This window comes from Pungitius pungitius, chromosome 14 (assembly GCF_949316345.1).
Source record: "Pungitius pungitius chromosome 14, fPunPun2.1, whole genome shotgun sequence".
Taxonomy (NCBI): Eukaryota; Metazoa; Chordata; class Actinopteri; order Perciformes; family Gasterosteidae; genus Pungitius; species Pungitius pungitius.
In genome coordinates this window covers 7,512,419-7,536,838 of record NC_084913.1, presented here as the reverse complement: position 1 = coordinate 7,536,838, position 24,420 = coordinate 7,512,419, and the positions used below count along the sequence as shown (strand labels likewise).

Sequence of the window (24,420 nt, the reverse complement as noted above, 5' to 3'; positions counted from 1 at the left end):
ACAATACAAAAAAGTTATCTCCAGTGGGTCCCATTCTTTAAGTGACCCAAATAACTACATGAGCTTGACAATGACATAGTGGAATATTTTTATAGTGGTAGGAAAGACATTTTAATGTCTCAGCACAATAAAACGGACAGTTTCATTATGACATTTGGCAGCAGAGGTCATTTTCACAGCAGCCATTTTGACTAGTGATTGCACAAGTGTTACTTATAACCGACTATATCTCCATCATTGTGTCCAGTGGGAAGCTGAAGTGGCCAATGGAATACAGACTTTATTTCTTTAAACATTTACATTTGTGCTTTTCAACATGTCAAAATGGGCTTTGTGAATAAGGCATTGTGCATCAATTTCCAGTGGTTAGGCACTTTTCAGCAACATATTTTAGATATTAGAGGAACTACTAAAAAAGCATCTGCAGAATTGTGATGACAGCAAAAAAGCAAAGATGTAATTAATAAATGCATAACATCTGCATAGCATTAATGAAAAGCTAGTTCCAGGGCTGTAGTTTGGCTCATGTTTGTTTTTTCGTACCAATTAACGAAATTAGTTTTACCTGATTTTTTCCTGATGAAACAATTAAGAACACCTTATGGTAATAATAAAAACACAATTGCAAAGCCAAAATACAACAATAGTGTGTTGTTTGGATATTTCCTTTGCCCCATGAGCAAGCCGTGGAAAAAAAAAAAAATTTAACATCAGTCTTTCTGCTGATATTCATCTCCATTATTGGAAAAAAAGATTTGACATATATTTGAAACATCAGTTTTAGTGTTTAAAAATAATTTCTCTTTATTTTGCGACATAAATCAGGATTTTAATGGACCGTTATACAAATCTTTCAATAAATTTCCTTCCGACAGAAAAATAACCGTTATGTTACACAGGCGCGTGGGCACACACACACACACACACACTACATGGACACATTTGCACACACAAACACACACGCAGGCACGCATGCTCAAACACATACAAAACAAAAACGCGCCATTCATTGGTTTGGCACTTTGGACACGTGGAGCCGTTTGTATTGATCTGCTGGTTTGGTTGGCCATGCAGTACAACCATCGCTCCGTTTGTAGAATGACATCCGTTTCCCCCTAGGCGGGCCATACTCGCCTATACGAGGCCCTGGCTACAAATATACTTTACATGAGACCATGTTGACATGTTCAGGTCATATGAATACTGGTACACACACACACACACAGACACACAGAGTTATGGCAGGAATATGCACAAATGTTAGAAAATCTGAAGAAATGAATGGGAGAAAAAAGCTTCGCTCAGCCCCTTTGTTATTATTACACAAATGCACCAAACCAACTCAAATTAATGACCATTAGAAGAAATCAAAACGTACGACAAAAGTGTTTATGATATTGTGGGTTTGAATTGCCCTGACAGCCGATAACAGTGGGGTGCCTTTCAGGTGGTTTCCTTTGCATTTCTTTCACTAAAATAAAAAAAAGTCCAATGATACTTAATCAGATGGGTGGCTGTTTGAAATGCTGCGTGTTGTAAAGAGTTAAGCGGGTGATCTGAAAGACTTAAGAAACCGAAAACACCGTGAACCAAAAAATAAATGCACCCTGAAAAATCTCCTATTCAAACAGCAGTGCACACAATATGAACTAAGACCATTCACCACAACAGCTGGTATATGTCTGTGAATTTCTTTACATTATCTCTATGTCGCTACATAAATAAGTTATCAGATGTAAATTACTTATTCCAAATTCCAGTTAAATATTTTGCAGCTTGACTACAATAAGCTTTTAGTGCACTGTGCATAAACTTACAAACTTTTTCGTTTACATTCCATTTATCTGTGTGACTTTGCAACAGTGAATTTTACAGGGATGTTAACAATTCACTGCATTTACCCAATCAGGGCTTGAATTAAATTGTTTTGGATACTTATACGTATTACAGAGGCACGACATTTGAACAAAAGGTCAAACAACAACAAAAAACACACACCTGAAACCAGGTCTGAAATCCGTAGGGAAAGAAATTGAAATCACAACAAGTGTAAATGAAGTCCCTTTGAAAAACACACGTTTGACTGACGAGTCGTGTTGGTCAAAAAAACTGCAGATATGAAAACAGAAATCCATGTATTTTAGACATTTCACCGCTGGAGATGGACGAGATCTGAATTAATCTTTGGGACTACTTATGTCATTCAGTTCATCCCAGAAAAAAGCAGTGCGAATGCATCTGAAATAGTGTTGTCACAAACATCTAAATACAAAACACGTACAATGTGAAGTCTTCTCCGATAAAGATTTTTAAAAAGACATAGAAATCAAACAATGTTTTGAGGATCCTAAGGCTTGTTTGAAATTGGCAGCTGATGATAAAGTAATGTTTCTTTTACATGAAAACATTTTCCATTCCCACCTAACAGAAGTTTGTATCCAGACAATGACAAAAACCCTCCACATACTGCACGTCTCATCTGAAAGCGCAAATAGGCTCTTGCAGCGTGCCATCCGTCTGTCATTTCACCCGCCGAGTACATAGAGGGTTTAAGGCAGCTTGGAAGCCTTCGTTCCCACCGCTGTAATGGAAAGTAACCACCATCGCTCGTTTGTTTGTTTGTTTGTTTGTTTACACTATGGCCGTTGTTACACCCTGGTCTCTTATCCGCGTCGGAAACTTTTGATTGCTGTCATCCCTTGCTACTGGACGTTTTGACAGAAAGTCGACTTGTGTTTATTCTGTCGGTTAGGATTCGTGGGAGCATCCGATATTTGGTTCTTTGTCAGGTGAATAAGACTCGCCACGCTCCGGCTCTCAGTGGTTTTTTACTTTGTCTCGAGTGTTCCTGCCGCTGAAGGGACTGTGTGTGTCGCCGTCCGGAGCCTCATGTGGCTTTGTCTTTTTGGTTGCAGTTGTTGTCCGTGCTGCCGAGGTCCGCCTGGTTGTCCTTGAGGCCGTCCTGCTGCTCTTTGGCCGGCCGGCGCCTCGATTTGACGGGCAGCGCCACCACCACCAGCAGGCAGAGGAGATGTAGGCAGAAGTACCAGGACCTGCAGCGGCAACATCCCACAAGGAGAGCAATCTCATCACCGTTTATTATAAGAAATGATGGAGACACAACACCAGAGAGTATGTGCAGGCCATAACACTGTACGTCAGTTCTCTAAATTTCAAAGTCATTAATGCTCTCAATGGGATGGGTTGCAGTGGCATCAGGAATCCCCTGTCTTTACCTCTGGTGCAGCCATACAGTGATCATTTACGTCTTCGGTGCTAATGAGCATGTCATCCCACTAAACGACTGTGGTCATGATGTTAAACATTATACAAAGCATTTATAACGTGTCGGCATGGTCCCAACGCTGAAAAGGTGGTGCAATTTACAGCCTTGTTTTATGCACCACAATAAGTCACAGTCAGGGGATGAGTAGCTAATTATGTTTCGTACACGAGGAGAAAAAGAAAGGAACTGGTTTAGTTTTTTGATACTGATCGATTTTTAAAAATGTATATTACCCAGGCCTTCAATGACAAAGCTCAAATCGAGAGTTTCATTACTACCAACACACTATTCAATCCAACACACAAACCTGTAGAACTTGAGTGAGCGTCCCACAGCGAGTAGGACAAATGGCGCCACTGTGTAGCTAATGGCAACCTGAGTCCCCGCCCACGTGACAACGTCATAGATGCGCTTGTGCGAGTCAGAGCCCAGGAAGTACGGTCTGATGTTATGTCTTACCTGGAAGAGAAGAAAAACATAAAAAGGGACTTGAACTTCGCCAACATCAACATAAACCTATAGTTGCATCCCGTTCATTTTACTTTACCTCCATGTGACTTGAATTGAAACAAGGAACCAAGACTAGAGTGAAGAGGTCTGACTTAGCACAGATTAGTGGTAATGGCCTCAGACTTCAACATGAGGTATGATACTATCATATAATACTATCATTATCCCCTTACCTACTTATAAACAAACCACGGTGTGTGTTTGTGGTTCTGCTAACCAACAGTGTTAAATCTAAAGAGCCCTTTGACAAAATGTCAGCCACGACCGTTGGATTTGTCAACCACCCCGGAATCATGATTTGCATCGATTTGCCTCAATCTGGTTGAGGAAAATGTCCCACCAGCGGCTACCGTGTAGACAAAAGCGACGTGTGTACTCACTGCACGCGCAGCCATCGTCATCGCAATGCCAGTGAGGAAGGTCAGGTAGTACCCAGGATACACGCCGTGCCACATGGCCGACAGCAAGAAGGTGGCAGCCATGGGGTTGATGGGACAACGCTCGTAGCACACCCTGTGGGGTTAAAACAAAGTAGAAATTAATAAAACCATTTAGGAAAAATACAGTTTTTTGTGGACCTCAAATGACTTGTGTGTATTTTACGCCGAAGCTTGTGAACATTTGCAACATGGATACTTTTACCTTTTGAGCCAAAGAGCGGTCTGGATGTTCCAGTTGTCTAGGAACATCTTGAAGCTGGTAGCAAACTGAAATGGGACCCAAAACAATACACTTCAGGCTTTAGATGGGACCTGTGTGTGAATACAACAGGTCATAGGAACACAAAAAGAGCCAAACCTCAATGTCCAGAATTCTGAGATTTGATATCAGGTCCCACCGCGGGGAGCCATCTTTGTTGTATCCATTGAAGCCAAATCCGGCAGCGTTGTTGATAGCATCAGCTGCAGGAGAAAGGACGTAACAGGGACAGTGAGGGAAGACAACAGGTCCGTATCCTTTTCAAATGCACTGCTTTGTGACGCGATGACACAGACAGATGGAGATCTGGCGTCACATGTATCGGCCATTGGTAAGAATGCAGGGTAATGTTTGCAACTCAGCACTAGATGGCAGTGTTGGGCTTTCTTTTATGCCTCATCTCAACATACTTTTAAAAAAAAGAACCAAATTCCCTGAACCCAGAAGAGCTCAGTTGGCTCCAACTTAATCAATCTGAAGTAGCATTGAACAAAACATAAGCAGTAGAAAATTGGGACCCGTTTTAGTCCTCTATTGAGAGTCTTCAGTCCTGAAACCTGAAATCTTGGATTTAAAATAGAATGGGAGAGACGAATGTGTAGTGTAGGTCACATGAAACTCACCAAGTGTCCAGACAAAGTAGTACTTTGGCCTCAGGGCCAGCATGGCCAGGTAAAGGTAGATGACCTGGAGATGGAAGGGCGTGGAGCTGACAAAGTCGTCGTTTATGGAGTGCTCCACCGGGAGCAGCTTGCACAGCGACAGATAGATGCCCAGCGAGACGGCACATGTGCACAGCTTGGAGATGACGTCGTTCTGGGCGGAGGGGAGAAAAGAGAGTGAAGAAGACGAAGACGAAAGGGCCCGCGGTAAAAATCCGTTACATAATGAAGCTACAGCAACAAAACCAGGAGATAGGAAGACCAGTTCAGTTGATTCAAGGTCAACTCGAGTCCTTGAGCGCTCTCTCGTGTTTTATATCAGGCAACGTCTGCTTCCTTTATCTCCCGAGATGGATACACGCTCTTGCCGTGAAATCAACTGATTAACGCATCGTACAATTACGTCATTCAATTCCATTTCTCTAAAAAGCGACCCAAACACTGTAATTAGCCTGCACCCTTCAAAACGGCTCCACTGCTGCGCGACCCAAAGAGGTTACAGGTTAGACAACCTCCTCTTTTGTAACATCCGAACCACCCAGGTGCTTTCTTTGAGGATCTCTAAGCCTTTCAGACGGGTCGAGAGTCTTGTTTCTACCATAGCAGTGTGTCACGTACCTTGGACGAGGGTTCGATCTGCTTGTACTTCCCGTTCTCCTTGCCGTTGGCGTTCTCCTGGTGGCGCGGCTGGTAGCACGTCCCTTCGATGAAGGCCATGTAGTCGTTGTAAGAGCAGGTAGGCCCAGCCAGGATGCCCATGAAGTTACAGTTGTAGCTCAAGTACTCCAGCAAGCTGGGCATCCGCCTTATGGGCCACGGGGAGGGGGGTGGGGAGGGGGGGGACGAAAAAGAATTGCATTAGAGGGGAAAGTGGAATTCGAAGCGGCGATTTTTCATGTAGTGCACCGGCCCTTCAAAATGCAGTTTAATAGGACAACAGACCAAATTCCACATGCAGAGATGGCTTCCCGTCCGGTGAGAAACCTCAGTGGTTTATTCCATCAAACAGTCCACAAGGAGACGGAGGGCTTGAGTGCTTGGACTCACTCGACTGAAGCTTTTGTGGTCTCTCACCCGTCCGTGCTTGGATTTAATCTCCCGGGTGAAGCAGCCGTCTAACTGTCTGCACATGAGCTCCTGTTTCTACTGCTAATTCCTCCCCCTCCAGTCTGAGATTGAGACTATGTAAAAATGTGCAAGATGAACATTTTTTAATATGAAAGTCCAGCTCTCTGCTCGGTCTTTTTATTTTTAGCGTTGTCGTTGTCATCACACGTTAAGTCTGTGTTAGTTCACACTCAAATCCTGTTCTTTTTTTTTGTTTTCTTTTTTTTACACGGTTTCTGCTGAGCTATCATCTCCCACACTAACCGTCAGGGAAAAGGGATCATCAGGCCGCTCCTACAGCGCAGTTCACACGAGAGAAGTGAACGTGGTTTCCTAGATACTAAATGTGCTAGAAGGGGAGGAAGGGGGGGGGGGGGGCATGTAGGGATTTCCTGTTCCTACTCATTTGAGCTCATTAACTCAAGATTCAAGATCATGTCAACTTTGGAAGTGAACTTAATCAAATGAACCGACCCATCATCTTAAGTGTTAGAAACATACCTGAGTCACATACCTGATAGCTAGGTATTTCTGACTGGGAGTCAGCTGCCCCTCTCGCTTGGCCAAACCTACAGACAGAGAAAAGATTTTTTATCTCTGTAAATGAGCAAAATGCTTCGGCATCGGTGAGGGGGGGGGGGGTTACGTGTCATTTTGAGTGTAAGGCTCGTGGTGCAGGGCTGCGATTAGCTGCAGGGCCACACTTAAACCCTCTGATCGCAATGAAATAAATAAATAAAAAGGTGATTCGGGGAAGCAGCCGCGCTGTGCAGGAGGAGGCCTTCAAAGGAACGCTGTGAGTGACACTCAAGGATCCTCTCATCCCTTAAGCCTGCAGTGTTACAGTACTTCAACGCACTTGTTTGTTTCACCCTCCGTGTCCACATGTACTCATTTGTTGCTCGTTTGCAGGTACGGCTGAGAGCAACTTTAGCACTAGCGCGGCGCAGGAGTCATTCTGTCCCAATACACGGTCAAAGCATTGTCGAACTGCAGGCAGCCTGCTGGCCGTAATGACAGATATTAGAATGGATGATACAGAGGGATGAAAGGTTTGCGTCAGGACAGCCTTTCGCTCTGGGGACAAAGGATAGATAATCACAAAGGAAGTGCGTGCGCAGAATTGGTCTAGTCTAGTATTAACCAGTTCCGGTCAGCTTGGGTTTCAATCAACCATTAAATGGTTACACACATACAGAAAGAGACAAAGGGAGAGAGACAGAGAGAGTGAGTGTGCACGGTCATCGCTCCATTACATAACTGTTTCACTCGTCCTTTGTTAGGAGTGACTACAGGCTCGGAAAAGGTGGCCATGTGATCCGTTTGGAGACTGGACAGAGAAGTGAAGCACACACTGTGGGATGACTGTCTTACCGTCGTGGATTTCAAACGCCAAGCTGGTGATCTTCTGTGTTATAACCATCATGGGCCTGACGGAGAGAGGAAAACGGAAAAAAGGCTGCGTTGATATTGAGAAATGTTAGAACCAGCACACACAAGCAGGTCAGAACAGGTCAGATACGCATTTAGTTTGAATGCTTGTTTCAACAAAGTTATGTTCAACCAGCTCAAGCATTACTCCTCTGTTCCGCTTGACCTTATTAAGAACATTGTATGGTGTAACCTCCTAGCTTTAACATCTTGTACATGTTAAAACATTTTCTGTTCATCAGCAAGGACAAGAAGTTCTTGGAATAAAGAAGCATCAAGTTGAGCAACTGAGACAAAACAAGGAACAGGCCAAAGCTTTTCTGGTATCTTATTCAAACCAGAGGAACACCTGGTCACTCGGCATAAGGGTTACACTAATGTCACAGAGAACCGGGGAATGGCAGATAAGGCAGTTGAGAGAGGGACATATCTGGCCTTGCTGTGCCACTCTGTGATTGCATTGGGGTTGCCTAGCAGCCAGCCCCCCCCCCCTCCTCCTCCTCCTCCCCCTCCCTGCTAGGGAGTGCAGGCTGTCCGCTCTAATTGTCAGACGATTCGGGCACAGTGGGAAGCAACCACAACGGTCGCCATCGACGACCAGCCTCCGCTCACTCACTCACTCGCTCACTCCCTTCCTTCCTTTCATCCTTAGTCAGATTAGGACCAACGGTCTCAATGGGCCTTACCCTGTGAAGTCCGCAGAGTACATGCCGTAGTCAAACACGTAGACCCGCGTGACCTGACATAATATCAGGTAGCCGAGCGTCACTATGAAGCAGTACCTGTGCGGGAGAAGGAAGGAAGAAAAACGGACGTTAGACGGATAGATGGTGAGTTTCTTCACAGTGAAACAAAGCTTTTCACGCCCGGGCAGTTTAATGCACGGACCCTTTGTTCTCCTATCTGTGGCAGTGGAGTTCAAAAGCCAGCGGGGGGGGGCAGCGAGGGGGCCAGAGGAGGAGGGGAGCCTCCGTTAATGTGTCGGGGTCAGTGGTCAAAGACAGAGGACAGCGCCACCTTTCACCAGAAATACAAAGCTGCTGGCTGGTGCTAGGAGTCAAAGCTACTCAGCTCGCAGTGGTCCGCTGCAGACAGTGGGAGGACTGTCCCGCGCCAGCCGCGGCGGTGAGAGACAACGGGGGGGGGGGGGGGGAGGGGGAGGCGCCTTCTCCATTCCAGAGAGCCTGCTGCATCTGCAGCCCCACGCGGCGTCCACACTAGAGGAGATCGACCACTCAGTGTACAGGGACCTGTACAGAGGCCGCCGGGCCCCTGAAACCAGCCAGGGGCCAGCAAACAAAGATCATTGAAATCCTAGACCACAACGCTAGTTCAAATCTGGGTTTGATGCGGTGACTGATTTTAGGTTTTTGGGGACAGTCGTGGGTTTTTAAAATCTTCGTCTTTAAAATAACTTTTTGGCATTTTGCTTATATTTCATAACCAGATAAGGAGCAACTACAACTACTACAGATGAACATATAGACTTTACTTTGACTACCTCGTAAGTTTTCATAATACTAAACAAGGCCTACAAGGCCACAAAACAATACATTTTTCGAGTACTTTTGTAAACCGCTGTGGAAAGAACCACCTGAACCACCTTTCTGCCGTTAGGGGAAGGTGTCTCGTTACACTTGCTTACTAACTGGGTTTTAATCAAGATGTAGTTTTCTATCATTGTGTGAAATCATTGTGCGTCGGAACAGTCTACTATTGACAATGAACAGAGACTTTTCTTATCATTCAAAACAACAGAAAGAATACCACCGACAGATATTCTTTCAGACACCAGATTGTATGACATGAAATAGATGTTTTAGTCGCGCAAGACAGCTTTGCATTTTTCGTTGGCTCTACAAACATTTTCCATTCACTGCTACAACCCTTTGTCACCAAGATCAGCTTTCGCCACCGCTGCGGTTATAAGTGAGCATATGAAATAAATAAACAAATGAAATGTCCCCTAGACCCCCAGGGCAGTGTGCACATAATAAATGCCTCCAGGCACACTTCATGCTCGCTCAAACGCAAGCACAGACCCAGAGGAAATTTCCATCGGCTCAGCATGCGGCCGAGTCAGTAATTTGAGCACTTATCACCGGGTTCACAGCCCTGCTTTCACACCAAAATCTTATTCCTGTTCCAATTATTTGCATGCTTGTGTTAACAGATATAATGCATCCTCCTCGGGTTCAGTAGACTAAGAGCAGAGCAGGTTGATAGGGTTGTATCACACACACACACACACAGGGAGAAACTTCCCAGATGTTCCTCCCTGTAACCTCAAGCACATACGCACTTAAATTGGAGAAATACCGGCGCTTCAAACACACAAAACAGGATATTATTGGGATTATCGCGCCATCAGGAGCATCTCTCTCACGTGATCTCATGGGGAAGCAGATGTAAAAACATTCCAAACTGAGACGGGACGTGATAAAGCAACACGTTGCAGTAGTGCTTTGTGGCGGGAAAAAATAAACAACGCTCAAAGCTCAAGAGTGGAGGTCGACCCGGGTCATCTATTCCTCAGCGAGGACGGGAGGCGGGGGGAGGATTCTAACGCTAAACTAGCTGTAATATCTGTCAACATTCGAACGACAGCTAACGTTAGCCTCCGGGGGCTGGAATTTCTTAGCGTTGCTTGGAAACACCGCCAGCTGCACACCAGCAGGCCTCTCCCATCGCCTGCTTAAAGTACTGACGTAATCATCCAGATGTGCTCTCCTCACCATCAAACGTATCTTTCCGCTGACATCCGAGATTGCTGTCTGATTACTTCTCTACATACTTTGAGTACAAGCGGTAGGCGCGTCGGGACAGCGTGCAGACGGACACCAAGTGTCACGAGCCCCCGAAAACCCGGGGAGCCACTGAGTGGGTTGGACTAACCCCAAATAAGTCATTATGAATGTGTCATATTCGTCTCAATCAAATGAGGACCTCCTTTGGTTTCACCCTGTCTAATGCCCCCCCGCTCCCCCCCCAAGGGTCAGGCCTCTGAGCGAAGGGAGCAACAGTCCGGCCACGGTGCACTGGTCAGCGTTCCCCAGACCCCCCCCCCCCCCCCTCGTAGTGCGACGTCTTATCGGAGGTCAAAGTGTAAACGGAGATAGTCAATCATTCCATCTCATTAACGAGGCTTATGTTCACACTGTAAAAGTAGACAGACAGGGAGACCACGTGTACACATTGGCCGTGTCTTTTTAAAAGAAAAGGTTTACAGTGACCATGCAATTAGCAAATAACAAACAAAGCATAAAAAATTAAATGGGGGGAAAAAAAAAGTGTCATGGGAAAGAAGCCACAGAGTCACACTCGTATGCGTATAGATAGAATGCGTATAATGACCAGCGAGTCCCCGCTCCAGTTAAATCACAGCCCTGCGCTGCGAAAAAATGGATTCATTTGTTACACAAAACCTGAGGCGGCGGGTTCACCGCCCTCTGCAAACACGAACAAGTCAGTGCGTCCTGCCTCTCTTCCTCTCTGCCCCCGAGCTCCACCTTCATCCGTGGGGGCGTGGGGGAGAGGGGGATGGGGGAGGCCATGAAGGGCTGTTGGTTTGGCCTGGGCGAATGCCTCGGTGGGAGGGAGCAGCCTATCTATCCACAGGAGCCAGGGCCAGAACGGCACACTAGCGCTGTGAGCAGAGGGTTAACCCCCCGGGGGGTTAGGGCAACATGACTTCTGGTGTGAATCACCGCTATATGTCTAAATGCCACATTAGAGTGTGGACAAACAAGTCCTGGTGTGTTCCTGGAGGCCAGTGTCATTGGGCTTGGAGTCCTTTCGGTCTGAGCGCGGCCACTATCGTGATGAATGCTTTGTTACTGTCTATTTAAAGTGCTCTACCCCGGGCGGGGGGGGGGCATCCTTGGATGTTGGTAAGAAACAACATGAAAGACAACGTGTGTGTGTGTGTGTGTGTGTGTGTGTGTGTGTGTGTGCGCGTGCTGTTGTCTTAATGAGCTGTGGTCACAGATGGAAAGCCCTGAAGCAAAATCCTCAATAGCGTGACACAGGACCGTACGCCAGAATAACACTCAAGACAACAGACGATGTCGCAAATACAGGATCAGTCATTGTCAGATGGGATGAAGAAGTCACAATTCATTCACAATACTCTGATAAGGTTTAGGTTTACGGGCTTTTGAAATAACCTTTGCTATAAAGTTTTGCTGTAATGGGAAGTGATGAGGCCTTTTTTAACAGTCACACGTCATTCATCAGGAACCATGAGGCCAAATAACCTTTGACATTTTTTTAATTAACTTTAGTATTTCATTTGTACACTTACTTGTGCATGTGCTCCAGGCCAACAAATACCATCACACTGTAGGACAGACCACTCTGGACCAAAAAATGGAGGGAATACCTGTGGAGTGAAAGTCAGAAATTACCTTTTTGTTAAATCTCACATTGCTTTGTTATTTGCTGGGAAACAACTTCCTTCTAACAGACACGCCCGTTCCTTACAATAAACTATATAAATCTTTATTTTATTACCCCCACACACACACACACACCCTGCTTTGTCATCCCATACAGTGATTAGAAAGAGGAACGGCCATTTATGAAACCAGTCACACCATCGGCCAGACCTTTGTAACCACTAACGTGTCATCCGTAGTCACATACTGGCAATCGGCACCCCATTAACACTACAACGCCATTACAGCGACGGGTGCATCAATGTGTGTGTATGTTGTTGTCCACCCTCTCTCTCTCTCTCTCTCTCTCTCTCTCTCTCCCTTCCCGTGAAGCACACGCGCACAAACTCAGAGGCGGCGGCGGCGACCAGATGGGTCCTCGAAGGGCAGCGTGTGCAGTGCTACCGACGTCAGGCCCTGCAGGAGAGCCCAGACGCCGCCGCCACGGCTTGGTAGCGAGTCAACAGAGAGGGTGAGGGCACCAAGGGAGCGCAAGCTGGGGGGGGAATTAAACGGACCTCTCGGCGAAGAAGACTGCTAACAACGCACACCGACATCCGAGAGAAGGGAGAGAAATGCGCCCCGAGACGTCGAAACAAACGGGGGTCCGCGAGCATGTCCACGGCCCCCCCCCCCCCCCCCCGTTGACTGGGGACACGTTTCAATCGTTTCCTCCAGTGACATTCAGAAAAGAGCGCCTGACATCCTAAAATAGACCAACGCGCTGCGGGCATCTGCCAGGCCGGTCCTCGTGGGCCGCGGCCAGGTGCCCTCCAAGGAACCACCCGAACGACTCAAAATATTGCGAATTGGTATATAGGAAAGGGTCGAAAAACGAGCGCGCGTGTGCGTGCATGGGTGCGTTCATGCATCCACGGGAGCGAGCCGCGATGGCCGAAGCCGCTTGGGATCTTGGAACGGTGCAGTGTGTGTGTGTACACGTTAATTGTTTTCCGAGTGACCGGGACCTTCCGATTAACAAGATCATCAAATAATTGCCTCTGTGTTTTTGAACCGCCCGTGTTAATCGCTACATCATTGTACAGTTTAGTATTAGTAACGCCAGACACTGAACCTGTGATTAACTTGCTTGAGATACTGTGCATTACCATGCACTAAACGTCTGCTTTAAAAGGGGCCAATGCTCTTTCAGTTGCTTTAGCACATTGGTTTTTGTCTGCACAGAACGTCATGTTCCTTTCCTGTGAAGGGATTATTTTTGCGCAGTATTTGTTTTGTTGCCCAAAAAAAAGAAAAAAAGAAAAACTGATCAGCACAGTGAATACAGCTGTCGTTTCAGTTCCTTATTTATTCCAAACACTTTTTTTTTTAGCTGTGAGGCAAAGTTGTGGCGACGATCCTGTGACACTTTGTGATTACATGTGTTGTGAGTAGTTTATTGATCGGATCAAAACGTTTGAACGCGTACATTAAAAGTGGATTTCTTTTAAACCAGGCGCATCATGGGTGAGTGACTCAGTGTGACGCTGTTTGAATGAATCCCACTACATCACCTCACCGAGCCAAAACAAATAACATGACCCCAGCGCAGTGTCGGTTGCATGACTATAATTTATAATTGGGTATCAGTTACTGCTCGACCGACCCATTTGCTCTGGAGAGGATGAAGAGAGTGAGGGCGGGGCGGAGTGAAGACGAGGAGCAAATTACAAACAAGGAACAGGGTGTAGAGGGCGACGACAGGGGAACAAAAGCAGAATAAGACAAGGAAAACTCAATGGAGAGACTGATCCTCTAAAATTAAGATACATGCACATTATTATTATTAGACAATGAGTATCATTTTTGCTGCCCTACTTGAGACTCTTATTTTTTTTTAAATAGCTTGTATCCTTTCATGTTGTCCAGTCGTGTACACATGTTAAAGATGACCAACCAAACGTATCACTAATGTCAGTGAGCGGTTTTAAGCTGTAAATGAATATGGGTTAATGATCCAACACCAACATTTAAAGCTGTCTATTAAGCAAATCCACATTGAATTACACATGAATTAATACATGCTTCTTAAGTATTCCTTGTTACGAAGTCAAACCATTCAGCCGTTTGTCTCGTGATTATATAACACTGATATTCATGCACTGCAGTTACAAAGCATTTTTGACGAGCGGATGTGATGCCAGTCTTTTCAAAAGTCAACTTTCCAACAAATAAACCCATTGTTTCCATTTAGCTGAAATATTGAAAAACACCCCGCAGGGTTTATGGAGAAATGTTCAGGAAATGTAGGGGAATCCCTAACCGAAGCAGAAGTGACATTTTCTTTCATTGCATAACATTACATCCCCCAATCCCAAGAGATGAACAACATACTTTAAAAACACTGACTCGTGAATTTAAAGTGGCATGAAGCTGGGTACATGGCCACAGTTTCCAGGAACAGCAACCCACTAAAATAATAATATTCTCAGAACAAAATCCGCAGGAAGTGAGAAAGGAAGAAAAGGAGCATAAGGCGGACGGCGATGACAACAAAAAAAAAAAGAGAGAGGCGACCCACAAACACACGATTGACTCACCAGCCGAAGCAGAAGAGAGCCAAGTAGAAGCCCAGCAGAGTGGCCACCACGTGTCTGATGAAGGGACTGGTCTTACTGGGGTGGAGGTAGAGCCGGAACCACACGGCCATCAGCAGGGCGAACAGCTGACACGCCACAAAGTTGACCTGCCCGGAGGGACACAAAAGACAATGAGACAGAGGAGATCAGGAGGAATCACAAGAAGACTGGTTACTTTAAATCATTTAGTGTTGTAGCTTATAATCGTCATTGGTAACTAAAGAATAGGTTTTAGTGTACAAATACCACTTTGAATAGAGGAACATTTTGACAAGAAACACAACAACGACTGTGTTATATTTCAAGGCCACCCAGGCCGCTGTAAACAGGAAGTAGGGGGGGGGGGGCGCTTAGCTGCAGAGAGCAATATTATAGTAGACCTAAACAATGCAATGTATTGCTTGATACTTCAGAGCTTAGATTCCTTCAGAGAGAGTGTTTGTGTCTGCAGAGCATTATGGGTCCGAGTATGGCAGCTCAGTGCCAGCGGGACCAGCTGTGGGAGTCATGTGGTCTGCTTGCTCTGCTACATGTATTGATGAAAAAAGAAAGTGCACAAAAATGGGAACCACCTTTTTCAATATCGGCAGCCCAAACACGATGCCCGCTCGCCAGTCGGACTGTTTGAAAGTACCAAGTGTGGAGCTGGTAAAGCTGGGTTTTCAGACTGTGTTTCATCACCTAATGTCTCCAAATGGCACGACAAAGAGGCTTTGCTCTGGACAATAGTGAGACTGTACTGGATCCATCGAGGGGCGGAGCCGGGAAACCTCACACTATCTCTCCTCATTCTGGACCACGTGGGGAAATACATACTATGTCGTACTAATCCGACGGCATTGTGTTGCCCTGTACATTTGATTAGCTTTAATTCCATTTCATTAAACTCTATGTTCAATTATCGCTCTCTGCTGTCATTGATGTAGGTAGCAACAGGTTAAATGTCCTTCCCACCCATAAACAGCAATGAGTCTGGGGTGTTGGATGTTGATGTTCCCATTAAGGATCTGTGTTCTGTGTGACTGGGCCATTGATCACTCCCATCATCAAACTACACACACACATATATATTCCTCCATTTTCCGTATCATCATTCCTCTCTTGACATAGAAATAGAGAAGATGTAAAAGGGACACTTTCGAGTGTTCCTTTGGGAGCGTTTGAAGGAGGTTAACTTCCGTATGAACTTCACTGGCTTCCACCAAGTCACAGACTCGCCGGGGTGCCCTTTTTGCAGTAAAGACTAGCAGTGGAGTAATGGTAATAATTGCAAAGCAGAGAGAACCAGAGTGAAGGAGTAAAACTGTGTGTGTGTGTGTCTCCTACAGAGAAGAACAAGCTACCCAGCAAACTACCCAGCAGCCCCCCGTTCTCCTCCCGGAGAGCTGCCACCACCGCTGTGTGTCGTCACCACACCAACGGCAAAGTGGCTTTTTCTTTTCTCATTAAATGAACATGGATAAAACGGTTCAATGTCCAATCCACTCCCCGTTTTTTCGAATTTCTAAGGCTTTCTATTGTGCTTTTACGAAGAGGCAAATACGCACGCGCACAAAACAAACGGCCAATATGAGTGATCGCAATGCACCGGCATTGATCGAATGCAGTGACGTCCGCTCACATTTGTGGACGCTATATTGCTATATTGAGTAATAAAAAAAAGGGTCTAAATTGGAAAAGAGAAGCAGGAAATGGAAAGTAGACACAGGACTCCCGGGAAAAGAGCATTACACTAATCACCGTGAAATGGGGAAAACCAACACTCATCCACCCAGAAGCCCTCGTGTTTGTTTGGGGTCCCGTTCAGTGATGCGTGTCTGGAGGCACAATGGCCCGTCCATGTATGTAGGTCATGTTAAGAGAGCCGGCTGGCCAGTAAGGCAGTGAGAGGCTACGGACACCAAGAGCGCCATCCATTATCTATGGATCCTGCATGATTAATGAGAGCGGAAGGGCGACGGATACATGGAGGGCCTTTTGTCTGCACAGATTAAACAACAAACCATCTGAGGCATTAGCGTTAGTGTATCATATCGGGTGGCATTTGGCAGCAAATGTATTCATAAATACACACACACAGCCTCTTTTCTTCACGCCTGGTAGGGTTCTGTCAGAGCTAAACTGAAAGCAAACAATCACCAGTCATCGCTGGCTGTTGTTTGCTATCAAGGCGTGCCAATTTAACTGCCAATCGTGTTTTTTTTTTTGTTTTTTTATGGCATCTAAAAAGCAAACTACACGCCATTTATTTGGCTGTTGCGCAATAAAACAACCCATCCCGCAAACAACCCATCCCCACCAGCGGGCCAGTAAATGTTATAGTGGTTCCACACCCTGGCAGCTATTTCCAACAATCAACCACAAATGATCCAGTAAGCAGGACCCGTTTCTGTCTAAATGACTTCATCCTCCTCCTGTGGGAATCCGAGTGTTTTGCCCGAATCACTTTGGCACACCTCCAGCGTGAGAAGTGGTACAAAATCGGACCACACAAGACATGATGCCCTGGCCGGGACAACGAGTCGAACTCAGAGTAGCTGCTATTGAATCAAGCTTTGCTCTGCGTGCTCTCACAGCAGAGAAATCAACAATACACCAGACACACACACACACATCTTATAAAACAGCCTGCGGTATTTCAAGAAGTGAAAAATAGAGCATTCAAGGCTGTTGGAGTAGACGAAAGGCCACATCGGAGAGTGAAACAGCCGGCCCTCCGTGGTTAACACTGGGCTTTGTAAGAAAGGAATTTCATGTGGGAGACTGGACGGGCGGGACAGAGGAAAATGAATTGTTCAAGACAACAGCGAAGTCGAGCCGAGGGTGAATAGGCAACATGAAAGCCGATTGTGCGGAAAATATACACAGTAAGCAATTTATCAACTGGGATCTGTGGTTAAAGCGTCCATGTGATATGGACGTATAAAACTAGGACGGTTGCCTTTTTTTTTTAAAAGCCGCAACATTTCAATTATGAAGCATTAATACTTACTTAAATTTTAGGTGATCTTGAACTAAATTAGACTCCAAAGTGCACTTATGATTTATTTCAGTGTAGTTAGTACATGAACCAGTTGCTCATCAACAGGACAAATACACGTTTGTGCGAGTAGACAACATTGGGCCTTTCTACAAAATTAGACTAAACGATATCTTCAAAAGCTGAGCTAATCTTAAAGACCAGTGCAGATCGACTGGCCAAGGTGGCCGATAATGTTTGGTAGGTGGCATTTTTAAAAGGGTTTCCTGAATGCGGATTCTGTTTCCATCTGTTACTGACTTCAGGTGTCGTTTTCACAAGGTTGCCTTTTGTTGGGTGTGCAGAAAACCTGCTCAAATCAATGTTTTCCACAAACAAACATCGAGCCGTTTCCGGAAGCCACTTGCAATGTGGCTCCATACTCGATTCCAAAAACGCATTGCTCAACATGCAGGTGAACATGCATCCACCCCCCCCCCCCCCCCCCGTGGTATGTGGTATGTGTCAAAGCAACAAATGCCAAAGTGACTCTTAAAAGTCCACTTGCTACATTCCGCTCACGCAGGGTTTCTGACCGGGACGTTGGGCCTCTCATTAGAAAGGGGAGCCTCCCACCTAACAGCAATGACTTGTGGGACGTGTAGAAGGCGCTGCACATGAAAAATAAATAAATAGACGTGGCGTGACAAAAGCTATACCATTAGAAAGTCCACCATAGGATTTTGTGGAAAGACAAAAGTGTGTTTTCTTTCAGCGGGGCTGGAATGGTGAGATTCCTGAATTAACATTTTGGCTCTTGTGCCGGGGTGCATTGTTTATTCATTCATAATACATGGATCTACTCGTCCATTATTGAATCACTCTGAACTAAACCTCACCCATGGGGGGCAACGCTCTTTTTGTTCCAGAATCTAAAATGCAGAATATATGTGGTGCTGCAGAACAAGTTTGAAAGAGAGCCACTGAAATATGTCACTAGGAATGGACTGGGAGATGGTTGCAGAACTCTTCAAACCATAAAAACTCAGGCCTGTTGACTAAAGCGCACTCTCACTCACTCCTAATAATCTCCGTCAGAGTTCGCTTGTCGGAGAACAGGAACCATAAGCCATTTCCTTTCAGTTTTTACTCCAAAAAGCACACTTTAACCAATCTTTAACCAGGCTGGCTGGCGACACACCCGTTACCCACTAAAAGAGCGCTTTCTTCGCTGCTCCCTTCAGCTTCATCACTTGATCGCCCCACCGGACGACCAATCCCACACCATTGCAGCCTACGTGGATGTTGTGGTGGGGGACAGGCGGCAGTAAAAAGCTTCATTAAAAAGGCCCACACACACACACACACACACACGCACACACACACGCACACAGGCTGGCAAAGGGAATGAAGCTGAAGGGGGGGGGGGGGGGGGGCAGCGGGCGAGGAAGTCATTGTGGATATTGTGGAAGACTGAAATAAGCCAACTTCCTGAAGTTCATTGTTGGGGGAAACGCAGCGTCGGGTTGGGGTGGCGTAATGGCCCTCGGGGAGAAAGCGCCGCTCACTTCAAACTCTCTTTTCATTCTTTTTATCATGTATCTCTGTCTTTTACGTCCCTTTTTTTTTTTGTTGCGAAACCTGGACCAAAACAAGTGGTTTCACGGTGAAGTTCGAGAGCAGCTGCCTGAGGTCGGGTGAGGGGGGAGGGGAGAAAGGAAGGAGTCATGGCGCAGGAGAGAACAGATGAGTCACGTTTCCTCTGGGCATTGCTTTCCCGTTTCTGTACAAACAAGACCAAGAATCCCCAACAGGACCATGCTAACACGCTGACAAGGCTAAGCGCGTTTCATTTTCACCACTGGGACATTTTAATTTGGCATACAGAACGCTCACGCCGAGGCTGAAGAGTATGGAATGATAGTCACAGATCTGCAATCAAATTATCATTTTTCAACCATGGCCACGGTACTTGATTACAATTTAAGGAATCTACATTGCCTGAGGGATTCCAGATACATTAAGCAAACGAGCAGCGTTGGACGGGTCCTCGCTACTCCTTGCCCGTCGGGGCACTGGCCGGACGGTTACAAATGCGCCCGAGAAACCTTGTGGCCGTCGGACGGAGCGTTCGCAAGTCAGTGGTGGTTAACCGTGTGGAGCAACATCATTTTCAGATTAGATTTAAAAGGAAACAATCAATACTGTCATGACCATTCCACTTCAGGCAGAGAGTACACATCACCAGGGTGTGACTTGGTGATGACCAGGACCAAAATAAAAGCCTCTCAAAATACCATACATAAGCCAACTTCCGTTTTTTGTAAATTGCTCCCTATGCACATAGTTTAATATTTCTTCCGGCAAAATGCAACTTTTAGAGGCCAAGGTCTCAAGAGCACACTGCGTGGATTTGAAAAGAATCGGGTTTAAACCCTGGGAGGAGTTCGGTCTTTTACAACTGTAAGAAATTATGAAAATATGCCAAAAAGACACATCTTTAATGATTAAATGCAGCACTCCCTAATCTTCAAAAATAATGAAAATTAGGGTGTGTTCAGGGGTTCAATGTTTACACATCTTGCAATTTTGGTGAGGGCAGGCCAAGTCATTTGGAAGTTATAAATCTGCCAGTTTAAGCCACACCCCTTGCAAAGGTAAATAGAGTATCTCATCAAAACAATAAGTTATCAGCACCATTCTGACATATCAAGGGCACATTGACCCAATAATGACCCACAGAAGGTTTCGTGACAATCAAACTCAGCGTCTAGGAGATATTGCCAAAAATTTGTTTTTCACTAAATTCAGAATGGCGGAAAATCTAGTTAGGCGCATTTGCATACCATGATTGACTTTTTTTGTAGAGCATGCCAAAGAGCACCTGTGTGCCAAATTTCAAGTTGATCGGACATCTGGGGCGGAAACTGGCCTAGTGTGGTTTTTGTTTTGTTTTTTAATTTCTAGAGGGCGCTATAGAGACATTTCTTTACACCCAAACGTGAGACCCAAAAATTATCTTAACAGTCCGGATATCCATGCCAAATTCAACAACTTTTGGAATATGATAAAGGCCCCAAAAAGCCTGCGGTTTGTGAGAATAATAATAATAATAATAATTCCTTGAGATACAATAGGTTCCTCTACGACTAGTCGTAACGAGGACCCTAATAATGCACATAGTTGCGGTACAAGTTCGACATTGCCATCCATGGAGCCATCATGCTCATCATCGATAAAAAGGGACAAACCTTAGTGGACGTGGCTACAGAGACTAATAATTTGTATTCTTGTGAAAATCTGGAAGCATTATTAAAATGGGGGGGGGGGGGGGAGAGTTAGAAACACGTCTTAGGATTCCCATGAGTACCCAGCCTGCCGACACTTCCTAATTAATCTCTGGTTATGATAGGAGGCCGGGAAAAAATGCAGGTTCCCATAGTGGGACATAGTTTGACCTGTTTTCTGTAAGTAGAGGACACCTTTCCCCTGGGACAGCTAATTGCACTCGTTTAATTGATGTTTACATATACATATACACACACGCATCTACATTTTGTCACACACACATATACACATTAATGTGGTAATTCAAGTATTGAGAACATAATGTACATGCTTTTCACTAGGGCAACATTTCTGTATTCAAAATGAGTTTCATGTAATATTTCAATATTCTGAGATACATAATTTGAGGGTTTTCATTAGCCGTATGCTTGAAATATATCCCCGTGTTTAATTAATACAACATAGGATGTTTCACTTCATGGACTAAACCAGAAACTAATTAACTTTTTCATTATATTTGAATTTATTGAGCTGCAGCTGTTTTAAACACACACACATAGAACTCTCTTCTCCACCTGTTCATGGTGTCTATGTTTAGCACCCAGTGCCAGTGTGCCCGCCTCTGTTTGTGTGTGCATTTAAAGTGGAGGATAAATTTAGACAGCCATTATCATAAAACCCTTTTTTTCCGTGTCATTGAGTCACTAGCTCCTCTCCACACACACACACACACACACACACACACACACACACACACACACACACACACACACACACACACACACACACACACACACACACACACACACACACACACACACACACACACACACACACACACACACACACACATCGTCTCGTTTCCATCCGCGCGGCGTCTACAGCGATTCACGCAGGATCCCTGCGCGGAGGAGGCACTCCAGGCCTTGAAGTTCAACTCACGGAAACAGCGGTATGTGACGCGCACACAGTACACTACACACACACACACACCGCCCTGATCCTCCTCAGACGGTCGTGTGGCGTACACAGACACCTCACCTGTTGTCAGCAGTTTTGAATGCGAGTTTAGCTCTGGAGTGAGCGTCGACGTCCAACTCCAGCGAAGGGTTAAGAACAGCTGACGATGCAAGTGTTAGCAAACAACATAGTGTGTGTGTGTGGATGGGGACTTCAGTAAACTATACAGCGACGCAAGAGTGCTCACAATTTTTACCAAGCGATACATTTAGCCTTCAATGAAACACTATCGATAAATGCACACGGGTACGTGACGGTGTTCCATCCTCTTTCACCGAAGGCCGTAGTCGGCTGGAGGAAAAAACAGCCGAATGTCAGCCAGCATTCTCACACGCACACAGGCACTCATCGACGAAAGACGTGTTTGACAAATGGACGAAAGTTCTTCGCCTGAAGTAAAGTCGCAGGCTCCTCTGCCGAATGAAAAGGGGAATGCACGTAGATTGTGCAAACATAAGACTACAAAACAGTATAAAACAACAAAATATAGTTGTGTTGATGTGGGTTATCATGAGAGTGTCTCAACTGACGTGAGAAGAAAGCGTGCACCGGCACACACACACACACACAAATGCAGAGAGTTAAAGCCTGCACAAAGACTGGGACTCACCTCTTTGATCCCCAGATCTCAGTCAGCCTATTAATAGCCAGACAACCAGCCATTCCCCTCAAGGGAGCCAGCTGCACTGGGCCAGAACCACACTCACAATGGATGTGTGTGTGTGTGTGTGTGTGTTTTCTTGAAATACACAAAAGTGTACCTGATGTTATCAGAACAGGATGCAATAACACAGAGATGAGCGGCCGTGTCTTGATGCACTCAGGCATACAGTGAGTAAATACAGTGAGTAGTACATACATACATACATGTTACCTAACGCAGAGCAACAGATGGCAGGAGAGAAATGATGGTACAGATAATTAGCCGTTTCTCGATAGAAAAAGGTCCCGCGTGTCCCTCGGGGTGCGAACAGTCCCCGTGAGAAGTCATCACCCGAGAGATAGTGACAAAGTGGGGTCAACGGAAATATTTTAATGAAACATTCTGACGTAATTAGCACAATTAGCACTCCTCCAGAGTGCTGAATAATGTGAATGCATAACAATACAAACAAGGGGCATTGTTTGGTGGCTTTTCATATGCACACAACTGTTAGCAAACCACTGCATTTGATTTACATCATCAAGTATCCACTCTCGCAGGGTCTTGTGTATCCTGGATTGTGTGCCCAGCCCGGCTCCGTCTGCTTTCACCATGTAAGGGATACAAAGACAACGAGGAAATATACGTGGGCTCAAAGCGGGGGGGGGGGGGGGGGAGGAGTCACCAATTGCAATGTCTCTTCCCCTGCGGATACAAAAAGTGAGCAGGCGTTTTAGAGGAACGTGCCGGAACAGGTCGGGAGATATTTGATTATTTTTTTAAATAAATAATAAATATAGTGAGATGGTGGACTGTTCTACTGCTTTGGGGGCTGGATGTGTTGTATGAGGCCAATGCAGCTAGAAGGCAACGTGAGTGAGTCCCCGAGTAGTCTCTCGGGCCAAGGGCTACATTTCGGGGCCACCAGATGCTCGTCAGGGGAGGAGAAGGCCTCGAGGCCAACTTTTACCCATCACCCTCCTGCTGTGTGCAAACGGGGCCACGGCTGAAGCCCTGTTAACATATGCCGACTGAAGTGGTCAAATTTAGTTGCCATCTTAAAGTGGGAGGGAAAAATGGTGCCGGGGTGAAGAAGCCCAACTCCCTACTTTCAAACTTCATCAATAGTTTGTCCATTCTCTGATGGAAATTTCTTTCTCTCCTTCTTTGGTGTGAAACCAAGAGTTCCTTCATTTACTTCCACAAGAGCTTGACAGAATTGTGAGGCCAGACATAGAAGCTCTAATCTGCCCATTTGTGAACAAAATGAAACGTAGAAAGCCATGCGATAGAGGACGATACTTCCACATGTGCTCAAATATCTGAAGCCCAAGCCTTCAGCAATGAACACATGCCATTTCTGGCAGGAAGCTCCAATTCTGCCCTGTCACAATTAAATGGAAGCACTACGCGTCACGAAAGGTATCGAAGTTATGAAGTTAGGATTGTATGTAGAGGAAGAATAGCATATTCCTCCTCTACATACAATCCTAACTGAAACACCCACTACCGGGATGAATAAAAAGAAAGCAGCCAGTTGCTATGATACAGCACAGAATGTGCAAAAGTCCTCTGTGTTGTGCAGGTGAGGGGGGGGGGGGGGGGGGGGGTGGCAACCTTTAAACGGGCAGATCTCCACAAATGACTTTGAACTTTGGCGAGAGTCTGCAGTCAAGTACGCTGTGTTGATCTGCGCAGTAAAAAAAAGTCAGAAACTGAAAACGTCCCCGTAACGCTCAAGAATCTAAACGGATGCATGGAACGCAAAAGGGCTGGTTTTTATCTGACACCTTACGACAC

At 45.6% G+C, this 24,420-nt stretch overlaps 2 protein-coding genes across 2 annotated transcripts in view; both read right to left on the bottom strand.

The window, feature by feature from the left end:
- Positions 1-1,402: 1,402 nt before the first annotated feature.
- Positions 1,403-24,420, bottom strand: part of mboat2a (membrane bound O-acyltransferase domain containing 2a) — a 38,967-nt gene continuing 15,949 nt past the window's right edge. The window contains exons 2-13 of the mRNA XM_037486245.2: positions 14,672-14,817; positions 11,999-12,076; positions 8,382-8,477; positions 7,639-7,694; positions 6,779-6,833; positions 5,776-5,962; positions 5,119-5,311; positions 4,595-4,698; positions 4,439-4,503; positions 4,177-4,309; positions 3,594-3,745; positions 1,403-3,053 (exon numbers count right to left, since the gene is read on the bottom strand). Of these exons, the coding sequence (XP_037342142.2) occupies positions 2,888-3,053; positions 3,594-3,745; positions 4,177-4,309; positions 4,439-4,503; positions 4,595-4,698; positions 5,119-5,311; positions 5,776-5,962; positions 6,779-6,833; positions 7,639-7,694; positions 8,382-8,477; positions 11,999-12,076; positions 14,672-14,817 (1,431 nt within the window). The 3' untranslated portion in view covers positions 1,403-2,887. The remainder of the gene's footprint in view (positions 3,054-3,593; positions 3,746-4,176; positions 4,310-4,438; positions 4,504-4,594; positions 4,699-5,118; positions 5,312-5,775; positions 5,963-6,778; positions 6,834-7,638; positions 7,695-8,381; positions 8,478-11,998; positions 12,077-14,671; positions 14,818-24,420) is intronic.
- The window catches only part of si:dkey-13p1.4 (transmembrane protein 151B), a 158,309-nt gene continuing 154,936 nt past the window's right edge, over positions 21,048-24,420 (bottom strand). The window contains exon 3 of the transcript XR_009941593.1: positions 21,048-21,057. The gene's annotated coding sequence lies outside the window, so the exon portion shown is untranslated. The remainder of the gene's footprint in view (positions 21,058-24,420) is intronic.